This window comes from Copadichromis virginalis, linkage group LG7, assembly GCF_057382275.1.
Source record: "Copadichromis virginalis isolate Kocher_CV1m ecotype Utaka linkage group LG7, C_Virginalis_male_GT1.1, whole genome shotgun sequence".
Lineage (NCBI taxonomy): Eukaryota > Metazoa > Chordata > Actinopteri > Cichliformes > Cichlidae > Copadichromis > Copadichromis virginalis.
This window is the reverse complement of record NC_140624.1, coordinates 17,328,541-17,342,090: the sequence shown is the minus strand read 5'-3', so window position 1 is coordinate 17,342,090 and position 13,550 is coordinate 17,328,541. Positions and strand designations below refer to the sequence as shown.

At 45.1% G+C, this 13,550-nt stretch overlaps 1 protein-coding gene across 2 annotated transcripts; it reads left to right on the top strand.

Annotated features, from left to right (window-relative positions):
• The first annotated feature begins 4,869 nt into the window (after positions 1-4,869).
• On the top strand, positions 4,870-13,488 carry LOC146704828 (netrin-4-like). 2 transcript variants are annotated; one of them, XM_085462239.1, is made up of 10 exons: positions 4,870-5,232; positions 5,360-5,907; positions 7,536-7,808; positions 8,580-8,706; positions 8,922-9,110; positions 9,737-9,944; positions 10,065-10,177; positions 10,325-10,393; positions 11,057-11,339; positions 11,615-11,660. In XM_085462239.1, the coding sequence occupies exons 1-9, from the start codon at positions 5,121-5,123 to the stop codon at positions 11,290-11,292; spliced, it is 1,875 nt and encodes a 624-aa protein (XP_085318365.1). In that variant the 5' UTR covers positions 4,870-5,120; the 3' UTR covers positions 11,293-11,339; positions 11,615-11,660. The 2 variants fall into 2 exon arrangements, with proteins under 2 accessions (XP_085318365.1, XP_085318364.1); XM_085462238.1 differs by having other exon boundaries at positions 4,872-5,232; positions 11,057-11,230; positions 11,615-13,488.
• The last annotated feature ends 62 nt before the right edge of the window (positions 13,489-13,550 follow it).

The window sequence follows — 13,550 nt, the reverse complement described above, 5'->3', positions numbered from 1 at the left end:
AAGCACGGGAGGGGAGGGAACCATATCCTTTTACAGTCTGGAAATAAAGCTGGCCAGCAGCCCTGTGTCTGTCTTCTTATTGGGCCATAGATGACAGGATCACAGCAGCGCTGGCTGTTGGAGGTCCAGCGCCAGACTGCAGCAGGCAGGGAGGTAATTTGACATGGGAAGCATTATTTCATGTGTTACTGAACTTCCCCAGACTGGCCTTTTACATCTATAACTGCATTTATGTGCACCAAACAACAAATCAGACAGTTGTCTTTGCCTTTGACATGCACTTAAACATTGGTCATTTATGTATATATGTGAGAAATCAAATATAATTCCTGGTTAAGAAAAACTGTCACAGACTTGTAGCTATGAAGCAGCCAGCATAAAGACTGCCAGACGCTCTAAAGCTCCTTTAGTAACATGTTATATGTCACAAAAGTTCAAGTTGTGTTTTTTTTACAGAAGTTTTTGTGCACAGCTATTTCTTCAGTGGACTTCCCGGCATCTCAGAAGGTTGTGGGAGCAACCTTTGGGTGGAAAAGGACTCCTACACATGACCGCATGAAAAGCAGTCTGCCACACCAACAAGCTACGTAATTAATCATGTGCTTTGGGCAGCTTTTACTCAACATTTTTCTCTGACTGCTAACCAGATCAAATTTTGAAGATGGTGTTTGCCTTTTTGATCTAAAAAGCTCAATAAAGTGATTTCCCAACAATGTCAAAGTATCAAATATGACCGAGTGGAAGTTGTGTAACAAAGAAAAACAACAAACAGCTGGAGTTAAAGCGAGCAGAGGAATTCTCTTGCAACGTGCCTCGCTTTCATCCTGCCAGGGGAATACAGCGCAGACTGGCCAAGATTAGACATCCTTCCTGCAGCATTTTTCACGGTGACTCCTGGGATTTTAAGATCGAAAAACATGCAAGCAATGCGCAAAGAGGCTCAAGGTGCATCACCCTGTGCTCCAGTGGATCATGTGGAGAAACCTAAAATAAGCCGTGGTAAATCTAAAAACACACAGACATGAACTCTGTCCCCTTTAAAGACGCTGTCACTGTGACGAGAGTCACAGTATTCCAGGAATGTCCTGATCCATCGGGGCCGGGATGCCTTAGGGAAGAGACTGAGATTGCTCATAACCGCGCCACTTGCTCTCCTTTAACATATACATGCACATGTGTAAGAGGATGAGTCATACAATAGGCATTTATTTTATTTTATTTTACTGTGAGAAAACATTAGTCCTGACAGCATGTTCCTCCTTTCATCACTCATCACTATGTCTCTGGCATTTTTACTCTTATTTTCTTTTATCTATCTGCACTTTAAACCTTTTCCACAGTATCAAATGAGCTCGATAAATCTGCTCCCTGCTTGTCACATTTTTTTTCCCTTCTTCTTTGAAATGACTCTTTTGAATCTCGGGGTTAAGTAACAACAAAAGCTAAAGAAAAAAAAGGCATGCAACCGGATAATTATTTGGGTCAAGGGTTGCGTGACCCCCTCAGGTCTGGGGCTGTTGCCTGTCTGACAACTTCAGACAGATAAAGTGTGGTTAATGAGCTGCAGTTAGAAATAAGTGCTGATATGTAGCAGGAATGTAACACCTGTGTGGATTTTGAATGGAATTCTAAATCCTGCTTTAGGGAGGAAGGCACATTCATGAATGTTGTGTTGAGCGGATGATTCTTTATTTGTTTATTAGAAATAAAAAGAACCAAAAAATGGTTTCCGGCTACAAGTTTTGAGGAAAGCAGATACGAAAATTACTTTTCTTTGTATTGCATGAAAGGACAAAAGTCTAGTGATAAAGTGCAAACTGCAGAAACAATTGTGTTATACAGACACGACATGTTAAGGCAAAGCTAGCAAAGAACCCAGACTGACATTAAATTGAGTGTCTGCCAATACCAGCCCAGCATCCAGACCCTGATCTTCAATGGGTAACAAAGGAAGTGACGAACAATCAGACTTGCAGCACTGAAACCTCAGTTTCCATCTGTACGTGTTTCTACAGCAGAATCACAGTCGGCCACTTCAAAGTGTCTTTTTAGATTTATATTGTCACCTTCCAAACTCTAAAAAGAAGCATTATATATATGTGTATATATATAAAAACACCCAGCACGCCCCTGCGGGCGGTTTATCCTTCAAGCTCGGGTCCTCTACCAGAGGCCTGGGAGCTTGAGGGTCCTGCGCAGTATCTTAGCTGTTCCCAGGACTGCGCTCTTCTGGACAGAGATCTCCGATGTTGTTCCCGGGATCTGCTGGAGCCACTCGCCTAGCTTGGGAGTCACCGCACCTAGTGCTCCGATTACCACGGGGACCACCGTTACCTTCACCCTCCACATCCTCTCGAGCTCTTCTCTGAGCCCTTGGTATTTCTCCAGCTTCTCGTGTTCCTTCTTCCTGATATTGCTGTCATTCGGAACCGCTACATCGATCACTACGGCCGTCTTCTTCTGTTTGTCTACCACCACTATGTCCGGTTGGTTAGCCACCACCATTTTGTCCGTCTGTATCTGGAAGTCCCACAGGATCTTAGCTCGGTCATTCTCCACCACCCTTGGGGGCATCTCCCATTTTGACCTCGGGACTTCCAGGTTATACTCGGCACAGATGTTCCTGTACACTATGCCGGCCACTTGGTTATGGCGTTCCATGTATGCCTTGCCTGCTAGCATCTTGCACCCTGCTGTTATGTGCTGGATTGTCTCTGGGGCATCTTTACACAGCCTGCACCTGGGGTCTTGCCTGGTGTGATAGACCCCAGCCTCTATGGATCTTGTACTCAGAGCTTGTTCTTGTGCTGCCATGATTAGTGCCTCTGTGCTGTCTTTCAGTCCAGCTTTGTCCAGCCACTGGTAGGATTTCTGGATATCAGCCACCTCCTCTATCTGCCGGTGGTACATACCGTGCAGGGGCCTGTCCTTCCATGATGGTTCCTCGTCTCCCTCCTCTTTCTTGGGTTTCTGCTGCCTGAGGTATTCACTGAGCACTCGGTCAGTTGGGGCCATCTTCCCAATGTATTCTTGGATGTTCGTTGTCTCATCCTGGACTGTGGTGCTGACACTCACCAGTCCCCGGCCCCCTTCCTTCCTCTTAGCGTACAGCCTCAGGGTGCTGGACTTGGGGTGAAACCCTCCATGCATGGTAAGGAGCTTTCTTGTCTTTATGTCAGTGGCTTCTATCTCCTCTGGCCAGCCTATTACCCCAGCAGGGTACCTGATCACGGGCAGGGCGTATGTGTTGATGGCCCGGATCTTGTTCTTACCATTCAGCTGACTCCTCAGGACTTGCCTGACCCTCTGCAGGTACTTGGTGGTTGCAGCTTTTCTAGCGGCCTCTTCATGGTTCCCATTCGCCTGCGGGATCCCCAAGTACTTGTAACTGTCCTCTATGTCTGCAATGTGTCCTTCTGGTAGTTCAATCCCCTCAGTTCTGACTACCTTCCCTCTCTTTGTTACCATCCGACTACACTTCTCCAGTCCGAACGACATTCCAATGTCATTGCTGTATAGCCTGGTAGTGTGGATCAGTGAATCGATGTCTCGTTCACTCTTGGCATACAGCTTGATGTCATCCATGTACAGGAGGTGGCTGACAACTGCTCCGTTCCGTAGTCGGTATCCGTAGCCAGTCTTGTTAATGATCTCACTGAGGGGGTTCAGGCCTATGCAGAACAGCAGTGGGGACAGAGCATCTCCTTGGTAGATCCCGCACTTGATGGTGACTTGTGCTATGGGCTTGGAGTTGGCCTCTAGTGTTGTACGCCACATCCCCATTGAGTTCCTGATGAAGGCTCTTAGGGTCCCATTGATCTTGTACAATTCTAGGCATTCCAGTATCCAGCTGTGGGGCATTGAGTCATAGGCCTTCTTGTAATCAATCCAGGCAGTGCACAGGTTGGTCAGTCTGGTCTTGCAGTCTCGGCTGACTGTTCTGTCTACCAGTAGCTGGTGTTTTGCGCCTCTGGTATTCTTGCCAATTCCTTTCTGTGTCCCGCTCATGTATTGACCCATGTGCCTGTTCATCTTAGCCGATATGATGCCTGACAGGAGCTTCCATGTAGTACTGAGGCAGGTTATTGGTCGGTATATATATATATATATATATATATATATATATATATATATATATATATATATATATATATATATATATATGTGTGTGTGTGTGTGTGTGTGTGTGTGTGTGTGTGTGTGTGTGTGTGTGTGTGTGTGTGTGTGTGTGTGTTTATATGTGCTCAGGACGATAGGGACTTTAACCTAAGTTTTATATTGTGAACTGATGAGGCATTTCAGGACATGACAGGGACACGGAAAAGTAAAATGACGAGTAGTGTAACAGTTTATTTCCTCCAGGGCAAAATAAAGGAATGTGCAATGCATTACTTTTTGGGGGGGCTAACTATCCCAACACTGGACTACACTGACCAGTCAGTGATGTCATGATGGCTACTCCCTTCTTTGATTTACAGTTTATAGTGCCACCTCATACCCTTCCCTTTAGCTACAGCCATGGTGCCCTCTGTCTCATTTTACTTGCTGTGTATTCTCTTTATAGGATAAGCTAATGTGTTTGCACTGAGGATCATTACAACCAACTTCATATTATAAAATGAAAAATGAAAACAAATAGAGCACACAAATAAAAAAAGAAAAGATTATTAGAACTGTGTTGGATGATTATTAGAAGTAAAAATAGAAGCCTGTATATTTCAGTATAATCACCTCGCTTCATCATTTTTTCCAACACTATCATCTTTAAAGCGTTTACGTCATAAGGTCTTCCCGGAATACTTTTGGTGTTTTCAGATTTTAGTGGGAGTGGGAGTGGTCTGGAAAAGACCAGAAGAGGGCGGTGCTAATCTCTTCATATTCCCAAATGTCAATGAAAACTCTCCACAGCAAAGTTGAATCCTGAGGGGTGGAGTGGAAATAATTGAAGAATAATGCGTGCCGAGGATTGGGATGAAGTAGTCCAAGCTAAGCCTGCAGAGGATTTAAACACGACAAAAGGCGGAATTAAACTCAGCATTTCTAAATGTCTGTTGTAGCAGTTTTATAACAGGGAAAGAGGACGTTATTAGCAAATGGGCATCCTTAGATAAAGCACTTGAATGCGCCTTCTTGCCTTGTTTTACCTTATGCAGACTTACAGCGCAGTCAGGATGAGGCTGTGGATTCTGCTGCTCATTTTCCCGGTGAGCGCATCCTCTCCTCTGTTAGCCGGTGAGTATGAACCTGCTTGGTGTTTCTTTTCAGTGTCATTTAAGAAAGTTGTTTAACTGTTGGAAAATGCTAGCTGGATCTCCAATTACTAATATCCCAAAAGTAAACACACACTTTCTCTCCCCAGTAACGTCTAAAGCCAGGGATCACCGCTGCTCTGGACGAGCCTGCAACCCCCGCATGGGCAACTTGGCCCTGGGTAGAGTGCTGAGCACTCGGTCGGTGTGCGGCTTCAACTCCTCGGAGCCCTTCTGCTTCTACAGACAGACCTCCGCCCCCCGCAGCAGCAGGGGGTCTTGCTCGGCGGCAACGTGCAGCCGGTGTAACTCTGCCATCCCCAGCCAGGAGCACCCTCCATCTGCCATGAGCGACTCCTCTTTCCGCCACCCTGACACCTGGTGGCAATCTGCGGAGGGGGTAAAGGAGGAGACGCTCCAGCTGGATCTGGAGACGGAGTTCCTCTTCACCCATTTGATCCTGGTGTTCCGCTCCCCACGCCCTGCTGCCATGGTGCTGGAGCGCTCCCAGGACCGTGGACGCACATGGAAGACCCTCAGATATTTTGCCAGAAACTGCGACGAGACGTTTGGCCTGGTGGAGGGGTCACCAGTTGGCGAGGGTGGGGCAACTTGCACCTCCAAGTATTCAGGAGCTTATCCTTGTAGCAGAGGAGAGGTGAGTGTTGTCCTGAAATCTGAGTTATGTGCTTATGGAGTTATGGAACGTTTCGGATTTACATATCTAATCAAACAAGTCATCTGAAGTCGAATCATTTTGAAATAAGCCTTGAAAAGGGGAGAAGAGTGATGTACTGTAGCTCTGACAGAGATCTGGAGGGCAGATCTGGAGTGTCATTTCTGAGATATGGCAGTGATCACATCAGTGCTGCCAGACATCCCAGCACTTCACAGCAACTGCTTCACCTTTGTGATTTATTTATTGGCACTTTATTAGCTGCTATCACACAAACTACCAACCAAACAGTTGACCAAGCTTTGTAAACTAATCTCCCTCTCATGGGCCGTGCCTTCAAGGCCTCAAGCTGCTGTGATATGCACAGCTACAATATCAGAGTTCATTTTGACACTTTTTTTTTTACACACACAAGCCATATGCTGCCTTACCACCAGCTATGTTTCATTCACAGATCGACTCTCGCTGGACAGAGTAAAGATTTGTTTTGCTCTAAATTTGCCTAAGAACATGTTGGGAGGTTCTGGTTGGATAACACAATGAATATATGGCTGATCTCATAATTGCAGTGCATTTGCCTGAAGTGTGTGTGTTGCCAGTATGTGAGCTCTGCTTCTCATCCTTTATAATTAGCGTCCCTTCTTCTGCTAACACTCAAAGAAGCCCTGAAATGTTAATTGTTGAAATGAATATTTAGAGTCAACCTTGTTTTTTGTTGTTGTTTGTTTTTGGTAAAGAGATGAAGTAAAACGTGCTCCTTATAAATCAGCCTTTTCAGATTGCACATCAGATTCTGTATATTTACCAAGTGCGTGGTGCCACAGTGTTGCACAACCATTCTGACACAGCAACAAGTCTCTCTCATGCTCATGACTTGTACAAACCTTAGCAAAGTAATCACTCCCTCATTTTCAGCTTCATATTTCTATTCTTGAGGTTCTCTAGAGTTCTCATTGTCTCATGCTGGGCCTCGGTACGAGCTCTCAGTTTGTTTGCTGTCCTTTAGTTCCACTCCCTCAAATGGTTTCTGCAAGCGTGCCCCTTGCAAACAGACGGTTTAAACAGCAGGTGACTGTGTGGGTTTTGAAGGAAAAGTGACAAAATTCAAGTATGCTTCCAGAAAAACATATAATTCACTTCCAGTTGGCTCAACATGTTTAAAAATAATCTATATGGGCTGGAAAGGAAAGGCCATTTGGAGAGGATATTGTAGTATATAGTGTATTTTATACACAGACTTGGACCATAGATATTAAAAGTGAATGTTTTGAGCCTGTGATAACTTCCTTCTCCTCTGTGTGACTCACAGTTTTCATCCCTGTTCTTAGAATTCAGAGGCGGGCTGAGATTATTCGTCTAAACAATCAACATTTAACAAAATGTAACGAGGGAGAAGAAGAACCATACACTGATGTTCACATTTAAGCTACTCATGTATTGCTGTAACAGCAGCTGTAGCACAAGCGTGTGAGGAAATCCAGGCTGGTGCCTGCTTTTACAAACTTAATTTATGTTTGGTCATGATCCGTCAGTGCATCTAAGATTGTTTTTTTAATACTTGTTAGAGAGGTTTTTGGAGGTTTTCACATGTGCTGCCCTTCATCCTCCAGGTGATCTACCGAGCCTTGTCACCCTGGCACTCAGTGGATCCCTATGGCCCGGCTGCTCAGGACCAGCTCATGGTCACCAACCTGAGAGTCCGTCTGCTGCAGATTCAGCCGTGCCCCTGCCAGGCCAAGCATCCTGGTGCCTCTGCCCTCCCCACGGATCATTACGCCATCTATGATTTTATAGTCAAAGGCAGCTGCCTTTGCAATGGACACGCCGACCACTGCGAACCGGCCCGTGCCCACCTTTCTGGCACACAGAACATCAGCAACATGGTGAGCACTCATTGAGCTTGAGTTTGTGAAACGGTTTGCAGGTACATGACAACCCACTAACAAAAATGCCCCGTTGTGAGAATGTACTCAAATGTTGTGTCACGTTGAAATCTGCTGATGCCCCCAGTTTGTCTCGAGGTTTGTGATGTGGTTTGGGTTTGGGGTTTTGTTCCCACCACTCCCTCGTTACCCAGCTGTGTGCTGGTATGTGCTGCTGAAGTGGAGGGCTGCAGTGAAGACTGAATATTAAGCCACAGCTTTACCTACCATTACAGGGATTTAAGGGGGTGGAAACCTTAATTATGGTATTCGGCCTAATACTTTAACAGCCCATAGTCTCAGTCATGTTATTCTCTTAACTGTAAGTGGAGAATAGAAACAATAGTTTATTGCCAACACAGCCTAAGAGGTGTAGACATGTTGCACAGTGTGTAAACACTGTCAGCGTGCATTTAGATGCCACTATGTTGCGATACTTAAGAAGGAGGTTGGTTATAAGTACATTAGGTGCTTATTACAATGTGCATGGTTGTTTATGTGCAGCATCAATTTTAGAAAATGGATCAACAATGACTCCAAAATACACATTTAGTTAAAATGGCTATTATTGTGTATAATTAACTATAAACAGCTAAATTAACAATTTCAAATTGGTCACATGACACATGAAGTCATAACTGATCTCTAAGCGATGTTCCTTTAGTGCATGCAGATACAATAAAACGCTCAATAACTGTTAAATTCTCACTGTCTGGTGCGTTTGTCCGGCAGGTCCACGGCAAGTGTGCCTGCAGACATAACACGGCCGGCGAGCACTGCGAGCGCTGCGCACCTCTCTACAACGATCAACCCTGGCAGGCCGCCAACGGCATCACGGGGACGGCGCACGAGTGTCAGAGTGAGTGATGGGGCGAGAGAGTGAGATGCATCGTAGGACACGCGGCTCGTTGGCTTATCGGGAAAATTAATTTAGCGTCATAAATCACACGCACACCTTTTAGATGCTGATGCACCGCTTAAAGAGTGTCACTGGGGTTCAAAGTTGAGAGGTGAGCTGATTAAAGCGTCACACTTGAATGTTTCTTTTCTTTTCCCACGCTCGTCTGAACAAAGAGTGCAAGTGTAACAGCCACGCCAGGAGCTGTCACTTCAGTCGAGGGCTGTGGCTCGCAACGGGGCGACGGCGTGGCGGGGTGTGCGACGACTGCCGCCACAACACGGAGGGCCGTCACTGCCAGAGCTGTAAGAAGGGCTTTTACAGAGATCCCAGCCGACCAAAAATGGCACCTGACTCCTGCAAAGGTAAGACCCCACAGTGTGTCTTTGTTTTTTGGCCTTAAACCAAAACTTTTCTATTTGGAGCAACGCCAGCTGAAAAGTCCAACTAAGAGTTGCAGAATTTGCTATTTGGAGGGTTTTGATTTTTCTTTTTTACCCTCTGGATTAAAGCACATTGATCTCCTTGATAAGGGGATTTTGCTCCAGCACCTTCCTAAGTCACTGATGAGACACAAAGCAGACTTCCAGCCCGCTCCTTAACAGGAGTCTCTGTAATTCTTGCTTAAGTTGCATTCGAGGTTTCAGAGTGTGGCTGTAATTGCAAACAGTGGAGGAATGTCTCCACGTTTTTCCCCATTGTTGCCCTTCCATCCTTCCAAGCATTCTGCAACATTCTTTCTTACACAAACTAGAAATGAAAAAAAAATCAATCTGTCATGTCAACGAGCCTTCAGACAGCGAGCCGAGGGAGTCCTTCACTGTTTGTTTTTGCTGCATCTGCTCAAAGCACACTGACTACATAACATACTTCCGACTTGTCGCTTGTAACGAGTGCAATGATAAAATACAGCTGATGTGGAAGTTCAGAAGTGTTTGCTACAGAGATGTTAACACGCAGTTCTCTTGTTCTGTCACTCTCTCCTGCACAGCCTGTTCTTGCCACCCTGTCGGCTCAGTCCACTCAGGTGGCAGCACTCTCTGCAACCCTAACACCGGGGAGTGCACTTGTAAGCCCGGTGTCGGAGGCTCCTACTGTGACAGCTGCATGACGGGATACTGGGGGCTTAATGAATACGGCTGCCGTCCGTGTGACTGCACGGGGGACTGTGACCCCTACACTGGTGACTGCATTTCTGGGTAAGAGCCAAGACTCAACCATATGTATTAATGGAAATAAATCAGGTGATTTATGCTGGGGAGTTTGAGAGCATACTGGGTTATTAACTGGCTCTGACTGGTTTTACCTCTGCGGCACAGCTCAGATGTGGAGGTCTTCTATACAGCCAGTGGCCACATGGGACACAGCAGCAAATATAGTGAGACGGCACTCTTTAGGGTAGAGGAGCTTTTCTCTGCACTGCACCACTCCGGTGAGTCACAGGTCACATCACGCCAAACACTCTGCGTGCTCATCGGCCCACATAGATGCAAATAAGGCTGCTTTCATCTAACAATCTATACTTCACGGTGAAATTATGTGTATTAATCTTGTTATCTGTTTGACTTTCATTTTCCAGAGAAATGTGAATGCATAGAGGTAACCCTTGGCAACCCTAAACTCTTCTGTGCTGCAGAGTTTGACTATGGTAAAAAAAAATGTTTACATTTATTGTAAACCTGTGAGAGTCAATCTTAACAATCTGAATGATTTATAATGAAATGCTTGATGTCTTGAGGCCAGGATAGGGTTAGGGTCTCATATTTTAAATCATTTTTGCACATGACCTGTGGACAGTGTCAAGATAATCAGGTCCTGTCTCACAGGGAGCACACAACAGGACAAAGTCCGCTTCAGACGTGCTCTCCTGACTTGAAGTGATCAGTTTGGGTTAGGTGAGGCTGCTACCTGGAAAGAATGTGCAGAAGGCAGGACATATGACACCCGATGGCTCAGGGGGGAATTCACTAGATAATTACCTTCACCTTTGATGCAAGACACCATGCAAATCAGTAAAATTGGACATCGTGTGGTCTTTGTCTACGGAGCTAGCAGGTTAAACATTTCATGCTTATGTCACATCTGACTGACCACAGGTACCACCCCATATCTTAAATTACATGCCTTAAAAAGAACATATTTTCATAAATGTGAGGAAATGTTCCTTCAGAGCCAAAAAACACATTAGAAAATTCTAATTAGAGTCTTATTAGTACTACTATTAGTCAACACTTATATTCTAAACGATTAGAATGTTTCTCACATGGTTATTATTTGTTTACTTCTTTTGGTTGTTTTCTTGCCTTGGCAGTACTGGTGGCAAAGGTGATGTCAGCCCACGACAAAGGCTCTCACGCAGAGGTGAAGGTCAAGGTCAAGAAGGTGTTGTATCAGAACCCTCAGATGAAGATCCAGAGGGGAAGTGTTACCCTTTACCCAGAGTCCTGGACCACCCACGGCTGTACCTGCCCCATCCTCAACCCAGGTCAGCTGCAGCCGGCTCCAATGAGAAACTTTATTGCTCACGATGCAGAAGTGTATAATTAGTCGACTCTTGAGTGAAAGATCCCTGTCGCCTCTCACAGAGGCTTTGAGTGAGTGCCAACATCCAAGCATTACTCATTTAAATTGGACATTTACAACTAAAAGATTAGACACACTTCTCTGTTATGAGACTATTTCACGTCTAACACTCCACAATAATCGCTTCTGCTAAGCTAGCCAGGGAAGCGCGGTAATTAACTTGTTATAGCTAAATGATGTACATTTCCATAGTCATTTTTTTTCTCTTTTTTCTTCACCCTGCTGTAGTGGCATTCTCAGCAGATCTGAAATACATTATTGCTTTTTTTCCCCTTCTCCAATATAGGATCTGAGTATGTGGTGGCTGGTCATGAAGACTGGAAGAAAGGCCGACTTATTGTTAACACCAAGAGCTTTGTTAAACCTTGGAAGGCAAGCCTCGGACGCAAACTCCTCCACATCCTCAGAAAACACTGCGGCCACTGGTAGGGAACCGCCGAGAAGTGCAGTGGACGCAGCTGGCAGCAGGACTGTCTGAATTAGGCCTCACTTGGACATGAAAGTGAAACCGCTGCCTATTTCTTTTCTTTTTTTTTCCACGGTCCATGGTCTCAGAACAAAAGGGGGAAAAAGCTATAGGACTGAGGTTGTGAACCTGTGATAAAAATAAGCATGTGAGAGCAGATACCTTCCAGACTACAGTCACTGTAGGATCAAAGAGAACAAAGCAGACCGTAAAAACCTTCATCCGCACAAAGCTGTCTGAATTGTATTCCTGTTATGCTGTGCCTCAGCTCATAAAACTTTCAAGATTATTTATAAAGCAGCAAGAAGTGCATATTAAATACTCAATTATACTTCATTTCCTGGCTCGATTTCCTCGCTGTCGGAGCTCACGAGCCAAAAAACAGTCGCATCCTGCTGTATCGACTTTATGGAAGACTGTTTACTTTGAAATTTCGCAAAGGCACAGACTGAATGATCCGTGTCGTCACACAGATATTGCCGATAAATCATGAACGAGTAAACATCAGGCAGCGTGTGTGGAAGAGTACATATGCTAGATGTCCTTGGTGGTGAGTCTGGGACTGTGCAAGTCAGAACAAGTAACTCCGGGATGAAGGGAGAGGATGAAAAAACATTAAAGGAATCAGACGGCTTAAATCTGAGCAGCTCCACTTTACTCTGGGCCACTCGCCCCCCTGCTGACTGATGAGAACAAAACCCTCTCTGCATACAACAGGCTAAAACACTTGGGATTTGTTTGCTCTTATAGCCAGCTCGCTACGAAAGGATTTCACCTTCTTTGGAAGACCTGCTTCCACATGAGGAGGATTCGCTTGACAAGACCTCCCTTAAGTCAGCCCTGCAGGAGGCGGTGCGTGTTTGGGTGTTGCAAATGCTCTCTGAACATATGCTTCTCTTTTTGGCCTGTGACTCCTGCTGCCTCAAAATAAATATGTATTAAAAGCCGGGGTATTAATGGACATCACAGTGTATCAGATCCGGAGTCCACAAGCCACTTTAGAGCCAGCCCCCGGTTAAGAATAGGCCTGGTCTGCTGTCTCCAAGGAGAAAGGACAAACTGTATGAGGGGACACGATGCATTCCTCAGCCATAGCATCACCACCCATGCCCTTGTCTGAAAGACTTTGCCAAAATAAGAGAAATGGGCTGGAAATTTTCTTTTAGAGGACAAGGTGGTGATTTTTTTTTATTTTTTAGGGTGAATGAATGTGCTCTGTCGTCATCGTGATGCTTGCAACGCTGTTTCTGTGTCCTGTCCGTTCTGTTTCATCTAAACTGCATAAACTAAACATCAGTGTGCTCATTCTTAATGCTTCTGGGAAAAATCGGTTTCATTCCTCGGTCACATTATGCAGAAGCACCAGGCTATGAATAAACAGCCTGATGTGCCTTACTGCATCATCTTCACCAGCAGAGGTGGCTGACTGATATTTAACCCATGTTTGAGTACCGCCCTCCGTTGGTTAAAAGAGAGAAATACACATGTACGTGGTTAAAGTTTGACATCATTTGACATTTTTGCTTACTAGCTAAGAAAAGAGGGAGCAATATAAGTGGAAACAATAAACATTCACTGTTGTAATGTTTATTTTTGGTCAAACTCTTTCTTAAGACGGAGGTTTTTCCTCAGGTTTCAGCACTGCAGCACAGCCTGCATTAGGTATTGGAGTAGTCTTCCTAATAAACTGTAAAACTGCTGTGTATCGGTGATGTCTCTAGAGCTGCCAGAGAGCTCCATGAACTTGAATGCAGCA